The sequence below is a fragment of the Camelus bactrianus genome, chromosome 3 (assembly GCF_048773025.1).
Source record: "Camelus bactrianus isolate YW-2024 breed Bactrian camel chromosome 3, ASM4877302v1, whole genome shotgun sequence".
Taxonomy (NCBI): Eukaryota; Metazoa; Chordata; class Mammalia; order Artiodactyla; family Camelidae; genus Camelus; species Camelus bactrianus.
This window is the reverse complement of record NC_133541.1, coordinates 113,461,084-113,484,200: the sequence shown is the minus strand read 5'-3', so window position 1 is coordinate 113,484,200 and position 23,117 is coordinate 113,461,084. Positions and strand designations below refer to the sequence as shown.

At 51.2% G+C, this 23,117-nt stretch overlaps 2 protein-coding genes across 5 annotated transcripts in view; one reads left to right on the top strand and one right to left on the bottom strand.

Annotated features, from left to right (window-relative positions):
• Positions 1-4,655, top strand: part of ADAM19 (ADAM metallopeptidase domain 19) — an 81,521-nt gene extending 76,866 nt beyond the window's left edge. For both annotated transcript variants that reach the window (XM_010970049.3, XM_045506692.2), the window contains 2 exons: positions 197-349; positions 1,107-4,655. In XM_010970049.3, the coding sequence (XP_010968351.1) occupies positions 197-349; positions 1,107-1,160 (207 nt within the window). In that variant the 3' untranslated portion in view covers positions 1,161-4,655. The remainder of the gene's footprint in view (positions 1-196; positions 350-1,106) is intronic.
• Positions 4,656-5,183: 528 nt separating this feature from the next.
• NIPAL4 (NIPA like domain containing 4) overlaps positions 5,184-23,117 on the bottom strand; it is a 41,053-nt gene continuing 23,119 nt past the window's right edge. For 2 of the 3 annotated variants that reach the window (XM_045506693.2, XM_010970060.3), the window contains exons 2-6: positions 16,742-16,981; positions 13,591-13,647; positions 12,324-12,414; positions 9,915-10,075; positions 5,184-7,531 (exon numbers count right to left, since the gene is read on the bottom strand). In XM_045506693.2, the coding sequence (XP_045362649.1) occupies positions 6,903-7,531; positions 9,915-10,075; positions 12,324-12,414; positions 13,591-13,647; positions 16,742-16,910 (1,107 nt within the window). In that variant the 5' untranslated portion in view covers positions 16,911-16,981 and the 3' untranslated portion in view covers positions 5,184-6,902. Of the gene's footprint in view, positions 7,532-9,914; positions 10,076-12,323; positions 12,415-13,590; positions 13,648-16,741; positions 16,982-20,148; positions 20,335-23,117 lie in introns of those variants that run through there. The other variant, XM_074360991.1, reaches the window with a different exon arrangement.

The window sequence follows — 23,117 nt, the reverse complement described above, 5'->3', positions numbered from 1 at the left end:
TGCCATCTTGCTCTCCACAAAGGCTTTTACCTGAGCTTGTAAACACACATGCACACAAGTTCTTTTTAAATGAGACCATTCTTTTAAAATAGTATATCCCTTTTCTCTTCTGACTTCGACCCATAAAATACTGGGAACGTTTTCTTTCAAGCAGGCCCTTCTGGCCTTTGCATGAGGATTGTGGCTCTCTCCTCAGGATTTCTCCAGGCCTCGGCCGCCCCAGAAGGCGCTCCCAGCTAACCCGGTGCCAGGCCGCAAGAGCCTCCCCAGAGCCGGTGGCGCCTCCATCCTGCAGCCTCCTGCCTCCGGCCCTCAGCAGCCCCGGCCCCTGGCAGCACCTGCCCCAAAGGTGAGTCTTCAGAAGCCCTTGAAGTAAATGCTCGGGGCAGAGGGCTCCAGAAGGCAAGGATGTGTTGAGAAAACAGACTAGTTCACGCTTATTGTTGTAGGCCTGAACTTCCAGAAAAGCCGATGACGGAAGCTTAGCATTTCTTGGTGCTGCGTGACTAGCCCGTGGACTGGTGATAGGGGTTTTTGGTTTCATGCGAGACGTGATATTTAGGAGGCTGAGCTGTGGTAGCTTCAAACCTGGTCTGCAACTGACCAGCTGAGCGGCCCTGAGCAAGTCACTCTCTTGAGTCTCCATTTTCCTCACCTGGAAAACGGTGTTGGGTTGCTGGGAAAGTCAAGGCAGTTATTTCACATTAACCGCCAGCCTGTGGTAGGCTGTGCGCTAACGGCCCCTCTCATTACCCCTTCCCTGGGGCTGACAGATTCTCAGGCAGCCAGTCCTGGGAGCTGGGGCGGCGGGGAGGAGGTGAGGAAGCTGGATGACCGCCCTGTGTTCCCACGAGGCCCCGGGAATGCTGCGGACTGACTGCAGCTCTGCCGGCAGAGAGGCGGTGGGGGCGGCTGGTCCGCTGGGGCTAGGGCCACGACCGTGCCTCTCGCCTTACAGATGACAGTCTGGGCAAGCAGACACGTGACAGACTGCTGCAGAAACCGTCCTCCCCATCTGCCACAAGCAAGAGGCCAGATCCCCACTGATCCCCACTGATGAGTGTGGAGCTGATGTTTCTCTCCCTCCCGTTTCTTTTTTCCCACAGTTTCCTGAATACAGATCACAGAGGGCTGTGGGGATGACTAGCTCAAAAATCTAGCCCCATCTAAAGGGGCTTCTCCCTTTCCTTGAAGACTCTGAACATCACGGAGGATCCGTGGCCACAGAATCTGGAAGAAGCATGTCTGGCCACCTCCGAGCTCCTCTTCTCCGCCCCACTCCTCCTGGAACCACCGCATCTCTGAAAATCTCCTTGACTCGGCACCTCCTCGGCCTCCTCCGAGGCCCAGAGTGACTACTGTCCAAAGGCATCCAAGTGTTGTTTTGTGCAATATTCAGCCCCGGGGTGGGAGGGGAGGAGATGAATGGCTGCTTCTCTCCCATCCCCCCTTCAGCTGGCCCCTCCCTCCCGAGGTGCCAGGTGAGCTGGTGCAGGCTGTCTGAGCTGGCGAGCCCAGCTGGGAAAAGTCTGTTTAGTCCTTCAGGCCAGGACTCAACTTGGAGAAGCCATCCATCCCCATCTTATGCTGGAGGGTACGCCTAAGAGCTTTCCACTGCTTCCATCTTCCTCAAAGGCCCCAGGCTGGACAGAGGCTAGGCACGTGCCATCCCTTTTAGCTCCGAGATGGAGAAGGGCCACTCCAGCCGCAGCTGTGACCCTGACCAGGGCTTGGTTGAGGTCACAGCTCCTGGTTCTGTGGCCACATGTGAACAAGTCAAGTCCCCTCCTCATACCTCCCCCCTCCAAAAGCCCCCGCATCCTCTTACTCACACGGGTCACTCTGACTCAGACAGGTACTATTTGTAGGCAGTGTAGACAGCAGGGGGAGCACAGCCTGGGCCCCCTCTGAGCCCTCAAGCCAAAGGTTGCGACTCCGCCCGCCGTCCTTCTTTGTTGCTCTTTGTCCTCTCTTCTGCACTTTCCAAGTGCCTCGCGCTTTGGTTTTCTCCTTCCCACTCAGACTCGCCAACGCGTGGTGCTGCAGAGAGCGGGTCCCCAGCAGCCCCACTTCCTGGGACCTGGTGCTGTGACCTGCAGGTCAGGGTCCTGCCTGAGGGCCGGCCACGGGATTTTCTACGCTGGTTCTCAAGAGTGCTGACCGGGCAGACTCGGGCCACGGCCGTGGGGTCGCAGCTTTACTTCCCATTGTGTGTTGTGACCTCAGCAGAGTCTGCTCTTCCTCTTACTCCCTGACCTAAATCTGAGTAAGGTACTCGGGCACGGCAGCGGGTGCGGTGAGGGGCACGGACATCCTGGGAGCTCCAGCCTGTCCCCAGGCCTGGTCACTGGCTTGAGGCAGGACCCCTGCCCTCCGAGCAGAGCTGAGATCTCTAGAGAAGCAGCAATCAGCAGCCTTCATGGAACAGAGTCTGTGCCGGGACCAACCAGGTTTCTTTCTCAGCCCCTTCCTAGTGTTCTTTCCTCTGGTCCTGTCCTCCCCGCAGCAGGGAAGGAGGGCTGTGCGGTGCTCTGCTAGATGGGATATTTTCAGAGTCACTGGAGATGTTCTCCGGGACTGTCTCCCACCCCAGAAAGGTGCTAGGCAGTGTGGGGTCTCCCCACCTCCTGCAGTGAGCAGATGTTTGCTCTTAAAAACCTCATGTAAGGAAGAGGCTTGAGTTTTCACTCTCAACCACTACCCCAGGGCTCCCTTATAGTTCTCTGCACGCAATAGGTGCTCAATAGATGTTCTTGGGTTTGTAGACAAGTGAGAGGTTGAGGCTGTGCACTGGGGGACACACTTGGAGTAGATTTAGAAAGAGCTTAGGAAAATGAAGTTCTCTTCCCTCAGGTAGTCAGGCTGTTGTGATATTAGTGATATTTGTACCCCGGTCTTGCCGACAAGGGCCCTGGTTGCTCCCCAAAGCCAATGTCCACTGCCTCTGCTGCCTGATTAGGTCGGGGACAGCCTTCCACTTAAGTGTGCTCCTCTAAACACCCCAGGCCTCAAGGCTGGGTCCCAGAAAATTAAAGGAGAAAAGACCCCCCCCCCAAAAAAAATCACCCTTCAACTCAACCCCATGCCTCAGTGCTGTTCCTGTGGCATGTCCAAATTTTCACTGCATCAGTAGGTGGAAGGCTCTGAAGTGAAAATGCCACAGCCATTGTGGCTGCATGAGCCTTCTGAACCTGAAACCCACCCTCCCTGGAACCATACCAAAAAGAGACCTGGGTTGTTGCTTGCTTGGGTTTTTTCGTTTCTGTTTTCCACTATTTTAATACGACCTCTATCCCGTAAAATTGTACTGTGAACTGGAAGATGGTCGAGTTTTTACAATTTGATGAGACTTTTTGGCAGCCAGTTCTATTTACTGTTTCACTCCTGGCTCTGTTCAGGGAGCTGGGAGTCACCATTCCGGCCGGCCAGGGAGGCTGCCCAGGAGCAAGACCGGCCATTACAGGCCCGCTTTTCCCTCCTGTGTCCATGTGCTGCTTTGAGGTGACAAAAACAAATGCGGGCTTAAGGAGGGGCTTTATTCAAAAGGATGATTGCAGGACTGGGGAGGGGGGTGCTGCCCGGGGAGAATGCTCAGGCATGCCGAGCTGCTGCAAGATGTGTAAGCACCTCACAGCTCAGAAGGAAGAGGCCTTTGATAGGAAGGGCAGAGCATGGCTGGAGAGAACTGCATGCTGGGACCATCTCTGTGCTCAGCCCTTTCGGGGAGTGGCTGTGTGAGGGCTCTAGCCGAAGGCCGGCCCATGTTCTGAGTCTGGGTGGGAGGAGAGGCGCTTAACTGAGGCCTGATGGAGGGAGTTAACCAGCCCTTTGTTCAGACGGAGACTACGTTAATCTTGGTAAAATGTAACAGCCTCCTCTCAGTTTTTCAACCCTATTTGTTTTTCTTAAGAGCCCAGGTGTCCTCTCTGAAATGTGGACCTCACGGGAGGTCACATCCTGTCCCTGTGAGGGTTTTAGCCCAGGACCGGGCTCCAGGGCTAATTACCTACCAACCATAGGTGCTTTTGAGCCTTGTTTACTTCTCCCTAAAAAAGAAAAGCTCCTTCTGCCCAGCTCTGAGAGGCTCGCAGATCTTACGGTGTCTCCCTGCAGGTCTCACGGTAACAGAGTAGCCTCTTCGCCTACTGCCAGGGCCCCTTGCCACCTCTTGCAGGAATCCTTTTGAATAAAGCCTCCCCTTGCCTATGTCAGAATTTGTTCTTATTTGCCAGAGGGTGTGGAAGACCTGAATGTTTCAAATCGGGGATCAGTTCAAGTCAGTGATTACGTTAAAATGTGTCTATAACAGCTCTACTGGACACCCAGGAAAGGCAGGAGTATGCCAACGGGGAAGGTGCCCCACCCCCGGGGAACCTGGCAGAGGAGAGGGTCTCCAGAATCCAAGCCAAGCGCCAAAGTCACCCTCCCGCACCCCCTCTCTCACCATCCCGTGTGTACGTGTGTGTCTGGGACCCAGGGCAATGTGAATTTTCTTTTTATTTGGGAGATTGTTCACGGAAAACAGACCCTCTTTTCTCTCGTCCACCTATCAATTGTTTACAATGTTTGTATATCTATGCAAAATACTTGAATGGGCCATGGTGCCTTTTTTCCTTGTTTGTATTTAATTAAAATAAATTGTCATTTGAAATGTCTGGTTCGGTAACTCTTTTTTCCTTTTTTTCAATGTTGCGCTGGTCGGCCTGGATAGGATCCATCAGTGAGAACTCCCGAGATGAGTTCCCACAAAGACCATCAGGCCAGCCTGTCAGGCCACCATGGAAGAGCTGGAGCCAAAGGACAGCCCCGGGGTTTCCCATGACCAGTTGAGGGCGTTGTCTGTCTTTGCACCGGGACACAGGTTGGTCTAGTGTAACTAGGTCTAGGGGTCACTTAAGGCATGAATGATATAGATCTACCTTGAGGATTTGTGAGGGCTTTAAGGAGTCACATGACGCTCTTAGCACTGTGCTTGGCTTCTCGCTAGGGCTCAGGCATGAACAAGGGCTGGGTGTCTTTGACTCTATTCGCGAAACAGCCTTCCTCTCTCTAGCAGGGGCGTGGCTGTGGAAGGCACTAGAGGGACTTCCTTGGCAGCCAGAGGTCTCCAGAGATCGAGGACTGCCCCCCACCGAGGAACCAGTTTAATTGTTCTGTGTCCAAGGAAGGTCAAGTTGCAAGTATCAGGGAAACACACTCAGAGGTCTTTATTCCTGACCCTGCAGACCACACGCTGAGGGCCCTCAGATTATGGCCATTCTCAAGATCCAATGTGTTGTATTGATTTTGGTTACAGAGAGAAATCCACATTCATTAAAAACTGGGGCTTTGAGGCTGGAGGTGCAGGAAGCCAGTCTGTTGGTGAGCTGGACCAGCACATTGGAGCTCCAAGGCGAACAAGAGTTTGGCCCAGGCTTAGCTAAGTTTCGGGCATGGGATGTAAACCCAGGGCGAAGGTGTGGAGTTACACACGGGAGGCTCTGCACCAACTCGGGGGCGGAGGGTCAGGTCGTCTTTATAGATAGATTGGTTCCCTTACGTCCCTGCCATTGGTCCTTGCACCAACTCACATCTTCACCGCTGGAAAGAGGACAGGAAGGGACAGGATACTAATTCTCTCTCCAGCTGCTCTTGTTTTTTTGACTGTTCCTGGCCAAATGTGAGGGGACTAAATGCAGTTCCCAAAGCAGGTGGTGTTGGAGCAGTCGTGACACACGGCTTCCCAGTGCGGGCGGCTCATCAGTGGAGTCGGGGACTTGGTTGCAATCTGGTCAACAGCCAGAATGCACCCCGTGTCCAGCTTACACCCCTACCTGGTCACCGATGTTCAAAGCTGATCCTCCTGGCCGAGGCTTTGGGGCTGCAGCCCAGGGGTTACCCAGAGCTCTTTCCGCCTGGGTTCCCGGCTGGGCACCAGAGAAACACAAAAGTTAGCCCCTGGTTTCCAGAGAGCCTGCAGCTGCTTTCTGCCCAACCCTGACTTTGCTCCTCCCTCTTCTCCCCATCTCCTCAAATCATGTTTTGGTTTACTCCTCGAGGAAAAGGAAAGTGCGCTGTGCTCCACAGCCAGGCTACCTTGAAGAGCGACGCAATTGCTGTTCCTGTTTGAGAGTGAGGCAGCACGAAATCCTGGGCATGGCCAGCAGAGCTGGGCTGTGAAGCACCTGATGTGGTTATTGTTTTGAGTTCTAAGATAACTGCCTGGATATCTCAGTGACGGACCCCTTAGGATGTATGTAGAGAGGGGAGGAGCGGGGATGGGGCGGAGCGGGTGGAAACAGATGCTGACCTGCAGGCTGGCGCGCTCGGGGACGGAGCTGGTGGAAGTGTTTCCCTGAGACGTCAGGTCGCTTTCACAGTGAGGAGGTCAGCTGAGGTCTTGCTCTGTCTCTGAAGATGAGGTGGCCAAAGCATCCAGACGTTTGACAGTAGTGGTGTCTTTTAGTTCTGGGCGGGAGGCATGGTCTCTGGGTGCCAGCTGCACACCATCCTTGGGCTCAGGAACTGTGAGTCAGTCTCAGGAGGAGAACTAGTGCTAAGGGTTTCCTGATGACCAACATTTCAGGGAGGTTCTTGGCTTGTGCTGCTACATTCAACAGGTCAAATTCTGTCTTCTTCCCAACGACATAGAGATGGCACCAAGGAAACAAGTGTGAAGGTGGCCCAGGGGACCTGCTGGCACCAACGTCAAGTCGGGCATTTGGTCACTGAGGCTGTGTTTCCAGGAAGTTTTGCCACCACCGTTCACTGGGTAGGGATTTTTCTCCTGGAAACAGTGATGAGGTATAAATGAATGTCTCAAGAAAAGAGAGCCCACTGGTAAGAGCTGTGCTGAGAATAACCAGGTAGCTCTGAATTGACAGTACCATAGGGCTCCTCCGCTCACTTATGTATTCCAAGCTTTACGAATGGATTGTAAATACTCTGGGCTTCTCTTCTGGTGATGGGGTGCTGCAGAGTTCTATACTGTCCACGAGGACATTCTTGTCTTCGCGTCTAGTGACGCTGGGCTCTGGGGCTGGGGGTGGGGTGGGATTTTTGTGCATGTGTGGCAGGCTGGTCTGGCTGATGTCCAGGTCTTTGAAAGCATGAAGCATGAACACACCCAGGATGATGGTGACAAAGCCAGAGAGGGTGCCCACAATGTCCACGGCAGACATACTGTACCACTCCTTGAAGAGGACAACGGAGGAGGCAACCACCATTGTGGTGAAGAACACGTAGTAGATGGGGAACACCAGGGAGGTGTTAAAAATGTCCAGCGCCCTGTTGAGGAAATTAACCTGAGTGCTGAGCGAAAGTGCCAGGATGAGGGACAGGATGTAGGGGAGAGGGTGCTGCACAACGGGCATCCCCTGGAAGAAGTTTTTAATGGTGATGCCCAGGCCCTTGACGGCGGACACAGAGAAGGCTCCGATCACAGAGCAGATGATGATGTAAATGAGGATGTTCCTCTGTCCGTAGCGTGGGGCGATGACGAAGATGAGGATGAGGCAGAACACCAGCAGAAGCACGGCAAACACAATGTACCCTTTGTAGGGGAGAGGGAGAAAGATAACCTGAGCTGTAGAGGATATGATAAGCATCTAGAGACCAGGTTCTTAATGTGACATCCCATTGCCATGGCATTAAGAAATAAACTCACACACCTACAGTCAATTATATCTTAACAAAGGAGTCAAGAATATACAATGGAGAAAAGACAGTCTTTTCGGCAAGCGGTGCTGGGCAAGCTGGACAGCCGCATGTGAGTCAGTGAAGTAGAACACTCCCTCACACCATACACAAAAATACACTCAAAATGGCTTAAACACTTAAACATAAGACAGGGCACTGTAAAACTCCTAAAAAAGAACAGAGGCAAAACAGATCATAGCTCTGTTGTCCTGGGTCAGTCTCCTAAGGCAATAGAAATAAAAGCAAAAATAAGCAAATGAGACCTAATCAAACTTATAAGCTTTTGTACAGCAAATGAAACCATAAGCACAACAAAAAGACAACCTACAGAATGGGAGAAAATATTTGCAAATGATTTGAGTGACAAGGGCTTAATTTCCAAATTATACAAACAACTCATATAACTAAATAACAAAAAAACCCTATAAAAAATAGGAAAAGACCTAAATAGACATTTCTGCAATGAAGACATGCAGATGGCCAATAGGCACATAAAAAGATGCTCAACCTCACTAATAATCAGAAAATTGCAAAACTGCAGAGAGGTATCACCTCACACTGGTCAGAATGGTCATCATGAAAGTCCACAAATAATAAATGCTAGAGAGGGTGTAGAGAAAAGGGAACCCTCCTACTTTGTTGGTGGGAATGTAATTTGCTGCAGCCACTGAGGGGAATAGTATGGCGAGTCCTTAAAACACTAAAAATAGACTTAACATATGATCCAGCAATCCCATTCCTGGGCATATATCCAGAGAAAACGTCAATTCAGAAAAATACATACACCCTCAATGTTCACAGCAGCACTATTTACAAATAGCCAAGACATGGAAGCAGCCTAAATGTCCATCAACAGATAACTGGATAAAGACAATGTGGTATATATACAATGGAATACTACTCAGCTGTAAAAAAATCAAGGAAGAATAAAATAATGCCATTTGCAGCAACATGGATGGACTGGAGATCGTCATTCTAAGTGAAGTAAGCCAGAAAGAGAAAGAAAAATGTCATATGCTATCACTTATATGTGGAATCTAAAAAAAGGACACAAATGAACTTACCTACAAAACAGAAACAGACTTGCAGACATAGAGAACAAACTTATGATTACCAAAGGGGAAGGGGAGGGGAGGGATAAATTGGGAGTTCAAGATTTTCAGATACAAACTACTATATATAAAATAAACAGCAAGGTCCTAATGTATAGCACAGGGGAGCTACATTCAATATCTTATGATAACCTGTAATGAAAAAGAATATATATATCTGTGTATATGTATAACTGAATCACCATGCTGTACACCAGAAATTAACACAGCATTGTAAATAAACTATACGTCAATTAAAAAAAAAAAACCTGGGTTTTAGAGTCAGACAAACATGGGTTCCAATCCCAGTGACATGACTATTTAATAACTTGTACAAGTTATTAATTAAAACCCCACGACCTCAGTTTCCTCATTTGTAAAACAGGGCTAGTAATAGGACCTTCCTCACATAGGCTTCTTTTGTGGGATTAAATAAGGTAATGAATGCAATTACTGACTGTACCCCACTTCCCTCCTGGCCTCTTGCATTCACATGTTGAAGCCTAACCCCTAATGTGATGGTACGGAGGTGAGGTCTTTGGGAGGTGATTACATCATGAGGGTAGAGCCCTCACGAAGGGATTGGTGCCCTTATAAAAGAAACTTCAGAGATGGGGGAGGGTCTAGCTCAGAGAGAGAGCACATGCCTAGCATGCAGGAGGTCCTAGGTTCAATCCCCAGTACCTCCATCAAAAATAAATAAGTAAACCTAATTACTTCCCCCCAGAAAATAAATAAATAAAATTAACGTTAAAAAACTTAAAGAAAGAAACTCCAGAGAGCTCCCTGGCCCCTTCCACCAGGTGAGGACACAGCGAGATGTTTGTTTATGAGCCAGATCAGTGGGCCTTGATCATGGACTTGATCGTGGCCTCCAGACCTTGGAAAAACAAATGTCTGCTGTTTATAAGCCACTCAGTCTATGACATTCCATCACGACCCATAAAGCATTTAGAACAGTACCTGGCACATAATAAGCACATAATAAATGGCATCAACTCCCTATCAGGCTGGGAACCTGCGCGCTAGCCTTAGTAGCAGCCCACCAACTTCCACCTGCCTCCTCCAGGTGGCAGCACCTGAGATGGCCAGGACCCAGTCAGACCTTCCACGTGGTTCCCACCCCGCCCCGGGCTTGGAGCCCACCTGTGTCTTTCATCTTGGCAGCCATCTCCATGACGGTGGTGATCTTCCCTTCCTCGGGGGCGTGTATCACCATCACGGTGCTGCCGGCCACACAGATCACACAGCCCAGCTTTCCCAGCAGGTTCAGACTCTCTCCCAGGAAATGGGAGGAAAGGATGGCACTGCGTGTGGACATGGAGAAGGGGTTAGAGCAGCCGGGCCAGCCCCAGCGTCCTGGAGAAAAGCGGGGCTGAGCAAGCCCTCAGGGAGAACAGGTCAGGACTCACAACTCTCACACGAGGAAGCTTTTCTGGACCCCTAGGAAACGTCTGACATAGAAACTTAGGTTCGGGAGGGTTACCGTGGGGGCTGGAAGAGTCAGCAACATACATGTGGGCTTCTTTCATTTTAGAGACAAAGCAGCCCACGCAGAAGAGTTGCAGGAGCCTTTCAGAGCACTCTTGTCCAGCTTCCTACCCACAGAGCACATCTTCTCTTATTATTGCCAACAGACAGCTCTCAGCTGTGGCTTGTATATCTCTGGTGGCCAGCTGCTCGCCCGCCACCAGGCAAATGAATCCACTGTAGGTCATTCTGTTATTCACCAAAATACGGTAACTTCTCATCCTTGCCCATTTCTATTCGTTGAGCCGTACAGAACAAAGCCATTCCTTCTCCCATTTGTATGCGCCAGTATAAACAAGCACAATGACCACTGTAGGCGCCGTGTCTTGGACACACCTTACGTACTAGATATTATGCTAGCAACTTCCCGCTTACTATCTCACTAACATCTTGTAACTCTTAGAAGAGTAAAATATGCTGATGCCCATTTTATAGATGAGAAAACTGAGTCCCATAGAAGCTTAAATGGTGGCAAGATCATACGACTGGTCAATAGCTGAGTGGAGATTTGAGCTCAAGTTCTGCCTAAATTATAAAGCCTGTGGGTTTTCCTCTACACCTTATTGAAGAGAATTCTTCCTTGAGTCTTTTCTGGACAAAACACCTCCAGCCCCTTGCTGTTCCTTGGTGATGTGACTTTCATTCTCACCCAGCAGAGGTGAGGGAGGAAGGGAGGCAGGGAGGGAAAGTGGACAAGACAGGTGTGATCGTTGGGGCATGCTTCTGTTTCTTTATGAAGGTGGTATTCGTTTAGGGTAAAAATCTGTGGGCCGGCCTAGGCTGACCCAGTGAGCCTCAAAAGTCCTGGGGAAAGGTATCAGGAGAGAGGGGAGTGATGTCCAGGCTCCTCTGAGAGTCCACCATCTCTCCTCTAAAACCACCAAAACCGTTCCACCCATAATGCCTGCTCACGAGCATCCGGTGGCATTAGCAAAGGCACAGGTCACGTGCTGCAGGAATCCCTGCCTCTCCCAACTTCCTGGGGGTGGGGCTTTGTAAACTAATCAGATATGCAATAGTGGTATCACGGCTCCATCTGGTTTTTGATTGCATAAACGTTACAAAATTGTCATCAAGCCGGTAAAACAAAACAGAGGGAATTATGGGTATTGCATGTGGTTGGCTGGGCTTTACCAGGGCTCCAAGGTTAGAACAACCATCAGAGCCAGCTTCAGATGGGGCACAGGACCCCCAGAGAGGAACTATGTCTGTAGCTCGGGAGGAACGGGGCAATGCATTTAATACCAGTTATCTTTCAAGCTATCAAACATTTTGGAGGCAACATGACCTAGTGATTAAGCACCCAGACTCTGAAATTAGACTGCCTGGGAGGGAATCCTGGCCTAGCCTCCTGGGGCCTGGGTGACCTTGGCCGAGACGCTTAACCTCTCTTGGCCGCAGGTCTCTCCTACTTTCTAACTAGTAGGGATGCTTCCAGGATTAAATGAGTTAATACACGGAGCACACTTGGAACATTTAGCACACAGCAATAGATGTTACTTACATACGTTAGCCGTGGTTATTCTTCAGCCCCAGTTCTGTATCTGCACTCTGTGCCTTATCTCACGTAGTCCTCGAAGCAATGCCTTCAGGAAGGTATTACGAACATCCCCACTTAGCAGGTGGGAAGTTGAGGCTTCGAGTGGTTAAGTGGCCTGCCATGGTAACTTTACTAAGTGGTGGAGCTAAGGTTAGAGCTCAGGGAGTGCTAATCTAGGCCTTACACCTTCAACTGGTACGCTTCTCCTATTGAGGCGCCGAATGCTGACGTGAGACATTCAGCCTGGTGGCAGCGGAGGCGCTTCCAACTGGTTTGCGCTTGGCCTGCCCCTTCACTGACCAGTCAAAGAGATGCTAGAGCAACAGGCAGCAAATAATCCAAAGGTCTGGAGTTCTGAGCAGCACACAACTTTTTGGGGGGAGCTGGGACTGACCCAAGTCCCTGATTACAAGTAGCAACTGTTCCAGACACCAACAAACTGAAAAGAGGAAGAAGCCAGAGGCGGCAAGAGAGGTGACAATAACCTTATGAGGATACTCAGCGCTCCCAGAGGTGTGACGACTGTCGCAGGAGCAAATGCATAGGCCCCGAAGTTGGCGACTTCTCCAGCAGCCACTAGGAAATTAAGGGGAAAAAGGGGTCATTGGCTCTAGTGCACCATCTCCAGTCCAAATGAATCTGGGTAGAGATGCCTTCACTCAGCGTTCAACCCCTCACAGAATCCCAGGCCAGCATTACTTGAAATTCTGATTGTTACGCCCTCTCCCTGGACAATCTGATCTGAAGGTCGGGCTCAGACTATCCTGACCAAATCCTTCCATTTTAAAGATGAGAAAGCATGCCGAGAGTCCCGGGTCACAGGATGCCTTCTTGATCTTGAAGTCTCTTGGCTTCTGGTCGAGGCACGGTTAAGTGTATCTCAGGGACTGCCAATGATTGGTCTCTATCTTTAAGGTAAGTTCTAGAAAGTGTTAATTATCAGATAAAGAAACAGGTACAGTTATTGATTCTCCGGGTACCAAATGGTCCAAGGACCATCTTTTCCAGAGGAGGTGTGGACTGTCTAGACGGACAGGCAGGTGGTTAGAAAGTTTGACATCCCCAAAGGGCCCACTTCTCCCCAGGTGAGTTTCCAGTGTGCAGGCTCCTTTAAGTGTCCTTTCTGTCTCTGCTCGTAGAGAATGAACTGGCTCCGCTCTTTGAAAGCAGATGATGAATGTGATCGCTCTGGCTGAGACTGGGATCAAAACCTGATTTAGGGGATTACAAATGGAAAGCTGGCTAATTTTCCATCTGAAAGAATTAGGCTTTGAAATCCAGAGAGGGTGGGTGGAAAGCGGGGGAAATGTGTGAATGTACAAATCTGGGCAAACTTTAGATGGCAGGCCAACCATGTGCTAAGTGAGCCAACAACTGCCTGAGGAATGGGGAAACTGACTTAGGAGTCCCAGGCTATCCCCTGCAGAAAAGTCCAGGAGACTCCAACGGGCAGCGACAGCTCCCTGTGTTTCCAGGGAAGCTGAGAAACGACATCTTTATCATCACCAGCTCTGGACAAATCTCTCTGGGGGTAGATGCTTCATGGATGAGAGAGACTTTGGGTGGAGAAAGTGATCTGAGATACAGGTAAGATGTTCTACCAGCAAAGACTGTCAAGGGTTTCCCCCTGGGAATCTTGGCCTCAGATTCATACCTTGCACAATAGGGACAGAAATGCCCCACCCACCCTCCTTTCCTCTCTGCCTCTGTCATCAATCGGGCACAGTCGTTAGCAGCAAAGGGCTCACTTACTGGTGAGAAATCCAGCCCACCACATCGCGTCCTTCAGGTAGCCGTAGCCTCCGTCCACTGCAGAAAGCAACAGGCACCGAGTGAGTGCGCGGCCACGCTTCCCAGGACCGCCCCTTCTCTGCCTGCACGCCCCAGTCTCCAAGCATTCAGTCCGAGTCAGCTGTGGTGAGTCCCCCAGGCTCGCTTCTGGGCCCTCCCCCGGTGAGCGCAACCATTCCAAAGCCTTAATTTCCATCTAGCTGCTGGTGTCCCTGTTTCATACACGCACCCTGACCTTTTCTTCTGAGCCCTGGTGTGGATCCAACTGCTGACTTGACAACTCTTGGATCTCTCACCGGCATCTCAAATTCTGTCCTAAATGGATCTCTTGATTTTAAATGCTCCCCACCCACCAAATGAAACTCAGTAAATGGCACCTCTGGGTCCCTAGTTGCTTAAGCCAGAAACCAGGGAATCATTTGACTCTCCCACTACTCCACCTCCTGCATCCAGTCCATCCTGCTGACTCTGTCTCCAAAAAGCACCTCACATGTGTCCACTCCACTGCCACCACCCAACTCTGGGTCGAGGCAGCAGCCTTCTAGGGTTCCTCTGGTTCTACCTTTGTCCTCCTATAATCCATTCCTTTCATAGCAGCCAGGAGTCTTTAAGAACGTAAATCAGAATTTGTCACTTCTCAGCTTACTGCTGGCCAGTGGCTTCTAAATACTCTTAGGATAAAGACCAGAATCTCTACCAAGCCCTGTTCACAGTTCTGACCCTGCTCACCTCTCCACAGGCATCTCCTGCCACTCTCCTTACTACAGTCTAGCCACTCCGGCTTTCTTTGAGTTCTTCAAAAATGATGAGCTCTTTCTGGCCTTTAAGGCCTCTGCATGTGCTTTTCCATGTTCAGAATAGTCTTAACAATATTTGCCTAGATCCACATTCCCTTCACAGGTCTCTGCTTGAATGCTGCTTCCCCTAAAATGCCCTCCCTGACCCCTTATCTTTATTATTCCCCCTGGGACTCTCTCTCATCACACCCAGCTCTTCTCCTTCATGACACTTGTCATTTATAATTGAACTGATTTATTTTCTTGCATTTGCTCCACTGAAATGGAAGTCAGGAAGTGTGTCTGCTGTGTTCGCATGATGGCCTCAGAGCCCAGCACCCAGGCAGCGCTCAGGAACATTAGCTGTGAGGCTGAGGATGGGATGGATGGGTTTTAGACTGTTCTGTGAAAAATCCCAAATTCACATTCTGCTTTTTGTGAATGCCCATTTTCCTAAGAAGGCCTTTCAGTTCCATCAGGCTCCTAAAGGAGTCAGAGTCTCCCTCGTTCACGTTAAGAGCTCTGAGAGCATTTCACCCTAAGAGCTGAAATCTCAGGAGATGCTGAAATATCAGACTGGAGGGAAAAACTGATGCCAGGGCCGCTGCCTCTCTGAATGGTCAGGGGTACTTGCCCTGCTCTCCTGAGCACAGGCAGCTGTCTTTCTGGCACTTTGGGAGGGCTCTGGCCATTCGAACATGTGTCCAGAAGTGGAAGACAGAGCAGCGATGACCACTGATCCTGACTTCATCCCCACACCTCATAGCTCTCCGTATCCGCGCACACCTGGCCCAGACCTGGGTATCGGGTTGTCCGCCAGGCCCTCCCACTTAGATAACTGAGGCTAACATTAGTGCCCACTCTGTGCCAAGCGTCCTTCTAAGCACACGACCCATCTTCATGACAGTCCTGCAGGCTGGAACTAGTCTTATCCCCATTTTGTTTTTAGATGAGGAAACTGAGGCACAGAAAAACTATGTTCTTGCCCAGGATCACGTCGCCAGGAACTGAGGAGCTGGAATTGGAGCCCTAATGGTCTGCTGCCAAAGCACAGTGTCTCACAGAACATTAAGTTGAACATGTCCAGACCTGAACACGTTGTCTTTCCATAAACCTGCTCCTCCTGTATTCTTCATTGCAGAAAAGAGCACCTTCATCTCCCCAGTTGCTCAAAGCAGAGGGCTGAGTCATCCTGACTCATTTTTTTCACACTCCCCTTGGAGCCCGGCAACACCGAACCCAGTATGTCCTACCTGCAGAAACCGTCTCTGCACTCCACCACCTGTCTCCATGCCCACGGCCATTCCCTGGCCCAAGCTCTGTTGTCTTCCTCCTTTAACCGGCCTCCCGCCCTCCAGTCTTGTCCCCTAACCCATTCTGCACCCAGCAACTAGGGATCTTTTCAAATCATAAATCAAAATACGTCACTTGCCTGCCTAAAACCTTTGTCATTTAGAGTTACACTCAAACTCTGGAGCCCAGTTTACAAGACCCTTCATGAGCTGGCCCTCAGCCCATTTCTCACCCCTCCATGCTCCAGCCATCCTGAATTACTTTCAGCTTCTAATATAATTCATGCTTTCAGCCCTGGGCCTTTGCACATGCTGTTCTTTCTGCCTGGAACACTACGTCATCTTCCTCTTCTCCCCTTCATCTTTTCCCCATGACAGCACTTAACAGGCTATGGGACAAGTGTTTATCGACTTGCTTATCTCTCCCACTCAACTCAAAGCCCTTCAAGGGCACAGTGGCTGCATGTCTCGCATGGCACCTGGCATGCAGCAGGTACACAATAAATGATGATTCAATGAGTGAATTCTTTTATATAGGATTCCTTTTCTCAGGAATTGTTTTCAAGGATACACACCTTATTTTCCAAACAAACGAACCCCTGTGGACAGAGACTCAGCAATTCTTTTGTATCCTATACAGGAGCTCAGTTTGACAGTAAGTGAGGGCACCCTAGTGTCTGCCACTGTTCTGGGCAGAGGCATCGTGTTCCCATCTTGTAGGGAGGTTGTTACCGGCCTGCCACGGCACAACTGGTAAGAAATAAAACCAGGAATAGACCTGGGCTTCCTGATTCTTGGCCCTGAGACTTTTCCCTCTCTTCACCCCAGTTAACTGACCACGAAGTTCTCAGGAAATACTGGATCATAAAGGAAGGTGTCCCGTTGGTGGACTGATTCCCCATGGGGTTGACAGTGCACCTTTTGTGCCCTTAGGACAGGCTCTCCAACTGCTACAGCGGACCCGGGAGGAGGCTCACAGGGCTGGCTGCGGGCTCGGCTGCCCAGCACCCCGTCCACACCCACACCCCACCGCCAGGAGCCTACCTGCCCTCGTGGCCCCCGAGGCCACCAGTCGCTGGAGGCCTTTCTTCTTGAGGATGACGCTGCTGCCGATGAGGAAGCTGGACAGGAAGGCCAGCCCCAGGCCGATGTAGAAGCTGTAGCTCTGCCTGAACCTCTCCTGCCAGCTGTGAGAGGTGACATTGCTGGGCATCTCAGGGCCAAGGTCAGCGATGATCTGACACAGAACTTGCTGAGAGGAGCAGTACAGGCGGATCAGGGAACCTGGGGAAGACACCGGGGAGAGAGTCACGCGGGGGACGTTTGCATGCTCTAAAGATACCGGCACCGGCCACTGCCTCAGACCCCAGGCCTCAGCCACTGCCGCACTCCAGCCATACCCTGAGCCCCAAACTAAAAACAGCGGTTAACATTTACTGAGTGTTTACGCCAGGTTAGGGACTTCATTGGCGTGAAGTCATCAAGTTCTTCCAACCGCCCATCAAATGAGGGCTGTCTTTAATTCCCATTTCATCGACATGGAAAGGGAGGCAACAAGAGGTCAGGATCCTGGCCTATGAACACAGGCTGTCTGACTCCAGAACCCCAGAACATAACCACGACACCATACTGACGCCCCACACATCAAGCTGGGTCCCCCCAGATCTCAGGTGTCACTGAATCCAACCTCACCAGCCTCTGGGCACACGGGCCTCCCACAGCTCAGGATCACACAGGGAGTCTCCCCTCCCAGAGGCCTCTTCACTTACGTATCACTAACTCCAGCCATGATGCAGAATCCCGGCGGGTACCAGGAGGGAGTGAAGCTGGAGAGTCCACAGCCCCTCCTAGGCCTGAAGATGACGAACTCTGAGCATCCTGTTGGTCAGGACCAACCATCCCCAGGCCATCCTTCGAAAACCTCTAGTGCTCCTGGTCAGTGGCTGGGGCCTCCTCAGGCCGCCGAGGGATGGGCGTCCCTGCCACCCCAGGCAGGATCTGTCTTCACTTTGCTGTCTAGAGTCCTAGAGTCCGTGAGAGTCTGAAGCAGCCCTCATGCCCTAAAGCCAGCCCACACTTGCTGGCTCTTGTGACACAAACACCAAAGACAACAGGACAAACTCGGGCATGAAGAGCAGACCCTCAGTCAGAAGCACCAAGCTGCCCAAGTTCAAGGAGACAGTACAAGGCAGAGGCAACAATCTTCCCGTGCTGGTGCTCACAGCTCTGGGCCTTCCAGTGAACATCCCTATCATGGAAATGGCACAGCGATCATGTCCAGGGTTTTAGCTGAGAAACTGGGGTCCTGATAAGCTCAGTAACCTATGGCTGCACTGGTGCTAAGTGGTCAAGCCAGAACTGTTCCCCAAGCCCATATGATGTCAGAGCTCATGCTCTTGGTCAACACACACCCCGTCACAAAGCAGGCAGCAAAGGGGATGGGGTTTCATCTAGCTTCTTGAGGGTTATCTTAAAGTATGAATTCATCACCAGTATTTAAAAACCAGATTCCCTATGAAAATTCAGCTTCAAGGCTGCCTTCGCTTACCTTGCTGGGCAGATGGTCCCAGAGGCAAACAGCTGGCTCCCCGCTAGACGGGAGGTACTCTTAGCGATTCCCCCAGAGTCCACACCTGGCTCCTTTCAGTCAACTGTGTTATGTGCTCGGCCCCTACTGGCATTTAAGTTTGTGACTTTTGGTGGTAGAAGGTCCTTACAGCCTGTGTGTCATAAAGACCCAGGCTCCTGTGCCAAGAATGTAAGCCTGGCAGGCCCTTTTCCTCGGACCAAGCTAGAAGGGCCCCAAAGTCCAACAGGTCAGGCAGCTCTAGCTTTGGCCTATGTTGAGCACAGAGTGGCATTCTGGTGGAACACAGTAAGGGCAATGCTGACTTTCCTTCTACGGCACAGCATGGAACAGCAAAGCTGGAAGGGCCCTTAGAAGGCAGCCCATCTAACCCTCTTGCTTTTCAGCTGGGGAAACTGAGGCCCTGAGATAGGGAAGGACTTGTGTGAGTCTCCCAAAACCCGGGTAGCAGGACTGGGTCTGGAACCCACTGGGGGATGGCCATGTGTCTTCTGCAGTGGGAGACCTCTCTTTCTAACAGCTGGGTCACAATCAACAGAAGATGAGATAAGAAACCATCTGGGTCCCTAATCAAACTTGTTCTGTCAGCTAGGACAGGAGTCACATCCTGGGAGTTCCCTGAGCTTAGGAAAAGAGCCAGAACCTGGCAGGATGTAGGGCAAAGAAGGTGGCTCCCAAGAGGAAGGCCAAGCCCTTTCGCACACCCCTCCCCTGGCCTCCTCCAGGTGCATTTCCAGCAGGTGGAGCCAAAGGGTGGGTCTGGCTGTTTGGGGGAGGCTTGAGGCACCCAAGGGGCACAGGACCCTCCACTGAGTTAAGTTCTCCCACCCGGGGAAAAGAACAAGGAAGAGGGCCGATGGCCAAAGGAAATCCAATTGTGAGAAGGATGCTTATCTGACAGGTGGGTGTTGGGCCAGATGATTCCTGCTCCTCTTCCAGGATACGCGGGGACTGGGGAACATATTCTTCCCCAGGGGAAGGTGAGGCTGAAAATGGACTGTCTCGTTGGTCAGGAAACCAAAGCCAGCCAACACCCAACAGGCCAGCTCTGAAAGCTTCACTGGAGAAGAGAAATTAGAAAAACAGGGATCTCCCACAGCCTGCGATGCCAAGACAAGGTAGGAAAATGATGCTATACCAAGAAAGGAGGTGACGCAGTGGTATGAAGACAGGTTTTAGAATCCAAGCCCTGGTTCTGTATTCCATCGCCCCACGGTGATTAATACCTTGAGCAAATTAATCAGACTTTTCAGAGCCTCAGTTTCTCTGTCTCCAGAGCCGAGACACTAAGGTAGAGTTGTGTCAAGGATTGACAGGGATGATGCAGGTAAACGGCCTAGTCCACCACCCAGGTTCATGATGAGAACCCGAGCATAAAGCCAAGCATCCTTCCTTACCCCTTCCTGGGGTGTTCTTTCCCTCCCTTTCCCAAAAGGTGCATGTGGGTTTGAGGGTGGTGAGTCTCTGCGCCTCACTCCCCTGTCTTTGTTGGGCCCCAGGGAGGCAGACCTGGGCAGGTACTAAAATCTGAAGCAACTATACATAAAAGACACCCCCCAGTCCCCCACCTCTTGGTGGACCAGCTGTAACCAGTAAAGCCCACCTCCTCCCACCCCTTACTCCCGCAGTACGGTCCCCTTTCCCCCATTGCCCCTCTCAGCAACCCAGCTCCAAAGGTGGGGGGGCACAGCCAGAACCTGGCTCCTCCCCAAGGCGGGCCTGAGAACCGGGTGAGGGACGACGCGTGCGGACCCTCTCCCCCACTTGGGGCCCCTTGGCAGGAGAGGACGCGGAGGAAAGGAGCGGCGGGGAAGGGCAGGCGCTCAGCGCGGGGCGCACCCGGGTCCCCGCCGGCCCCACGCACCGTTCTCGCAGCTGGCGTTGCCGGCCGGCGGCTCCATGGGGCCCGGCGCTCGCACCGAAGCGCGGGCGAACGGCGCCCCGGTTCCCTGGCTCCGGAGCAGGTGGCTGAGACTCGTCCCTGGTGTGGCCGGCGTACGAGGAGCCGCCGGGGTCGGGACCCGAGGGTGGAGAGAATGACGCGCCGCAGAGGGGGAGGGTCCCCGGGGAGGAGTCACCCGGCCTCTTGGGTAACTCCAAGGGCCGGGGGGCCCTGCGCTCAAGCTGCCCGCAGAGGGGCGCACGCCCTCCCGGGGCGCAGGAGGCTGCCCGACGCCCAGCGAGGGAGTCACCGCCCCTTGTTCCTGGCTGGAGTCAAGGGGGCGGGTCCCCGGGCACCACCCCTCCGCAACCCCGGGACCTGCACCCAGTTCCGTCCCCAGTGACACAATTGATAGGCCCCAGGATGGCAAGAGAGAGGGCAATTTTCTGGCTGGGATGGAAGTGGAACGCGGGGGCGGAAGGGAGCACTGCTGTCATGTGGAAGCCTTTCGGGCCAGGGACATCCAGGACCCCAGGTTTTTCCCTTCCTCCCTGCCTTCCTGGCTTCCTACCTCCCTGCTTGATTCATTCATTCAAGGTAGGTCCGATCTATACTGGGGCACTAATACGCAATAGGCACATAGTAGGTGTTCAATAAAAGGTCGATACATATATGTGGAATGAATGGGTGATGGAAGCTTAGTAAATTGAATGAAAGAAGCAAACGAAGTAATTGGAGACCAAAATGAATCAGACATATTCCCTGTCCCCCAGGAACCTCATATACTAATATAGGAAACAAAATGGGGTCACCTATCTGGAGACTGGTGTTTTCCAAATCACTATGAAAAAGAAAAATGGTGGTGATGGAAAGCATGTTTGTTACTGTGGGTGCTACTAGGGAAAAAGTTAGAGAAACACTGACCTGGAGCATAAAAACTCTTGTGCAGTGCTTGCTATCAGCCAGGCACAGCTGTTAGTGCTGAAAAATCCCAGTTCATTTAATCCTCATGACAACCATGCTTGTTGTTTTATTATTTACAGAAAGGAAACTGAGCCACAGAGTGATCTAGTAACTTGCCCCAGAGCCCCAGCCAGGAACTGGAAGAGCCAAGATGAAATGCATGCTCCCAGCAGCCACACTGAGCTCGGCATCATTTTAGGCTGAAGTAAACGCCTGCCCCCGAGTAGTGAGGATGTGGGGCTGCCAAGAAAGCAGTGGTGGGTTCTGACAGGTCCCTGGCTTCCTGGAGGAAGCAGCTTTCAAAGTACTTACTTATTGAGTCTTTACTCCAGAACAGACACTATACTAAGCCCTTTACAGGCATTATCTCATTGAAGCCTTCTGTGAGGCAGGTACTAATCTCCATGGTACAGGTAAGGAAAAATTACATTAAAAATTTTTTTGATTATAAAATAATTTTGGATTTATAGGAGAGTTACAAAAATAGTACAGAGAGTTCCCTTATACCTGTCACCAGCTTCCCCTAATAATATTTCGTACAGGAATAGAAAAAGCCACATTTAAAATTTTTTTGGGGGGAGGGGGTCCTTAGGTCTATTTAATTATTTATTACTAGTTTTCTTTTTTTTAATGGAGGTACTGAGGATTGAACTCCGAACTTCATGCATGCTAAGCATGCACTCTACCATTTAAGCAATAACGTCCCCCCCAAAAAGCCACATTTTAAATACTCTGAGAAACTGGCCCCCAAGGTTCCATAGCTAATAAGAGAGGGTGCCAGAAGCTACTCAGCCCCCAGTCTGTCTCCCCAGCCACCACCCTCCACCCTTTACTGGTGGCCTTCTAGCTGGGCCTCAAAGGATGGGTTCTCCCAGCATGTGGCTTCCCTTAATTTGCTGGATAACATTAAATAAGTCACTTACTCTCCAGAAGGATCAGTCAAATAAGACAGCCCTTCCTGCCCCTTTCTGTGTGTGTGTGTGTGTACCACCATGGGGTCTAAAGAGTGTGGATAGGGCAGAGGTTAGAAAGGAAAGGCAAGGGGAGGGTAGAGCTCAGTAGTAGAGTCCACACTTAGCATATGTGAGGTCCTGGGTTCAATCCCCAGTTACCTCCATTTAAAAAAATAAACCTAATTACATGCCCCCCCCCCCAAAAGTGTAAACAAAAAAGAAAAGGCAAGTTACAGGTCTAGCTCGCATTACAGATTCAAGTTCACGGGACTTTACCCCTAACATCTAGGCCTGCCCCTAACTTTGGAGGGATGTGGCGCCAGAGTTCACATGGAGGTGAGTACTTCCAAGACCAGCATGAATCGGAACACGGAAGAGCCAGAAACCAGAGACTGGCCTTCCTGGGGACTGACACCTCATTATAGAAAAATGTGTATGTCCATTCCCCTGACAGGGAGGACCTGACAAGGGAGTCTGTCTTTTCTCTAGCGGAGCATCTCTGCTGCTCAGATCCTAATTGTGCTGCAAAACAGTATCCATCTCTGGGGCTGGCCAGGTACAACCCTCAAACTCTCACTGCATTCAAACTCCTTCGCTTTTTTGTTCCAAGGACATAGGACAAGAGAGCTGGAGTGTTTCCCTCTGGCCTGGGCTTTTTAAGTCACAAGAGAGGGTGCAAACAAGGTTATAGTTGCCTTGTGCCAGAGGTCAGCCCAGATCTTAGGAGACAGACGCACACGTGTTCTTTAGTTCAGTCACTGTGTAAGTGTTTGTCATTTGTGGAACTGCTAAATTTCAGGGTATGGGGCAAGGGTCCCCGTGCCCAGGTTAAATGCAGTACTGAGTTCACCCTGAGCTTTGAGAAAGAGTTAGGTGGATTTCATATTTTAGGGCAGTGGGCTGAGGCGGAGGGCGCTGGGATCCAGTGGAGGGCTTTCCACGCCCTCTCTGGGCCTCAGGGTCCCCATTTGTCCTAGGAGGGGGTGGAGCCTCCCCAGGGCTGGCCTGGAGCATCCCGGGAGTGCAGACATAAAG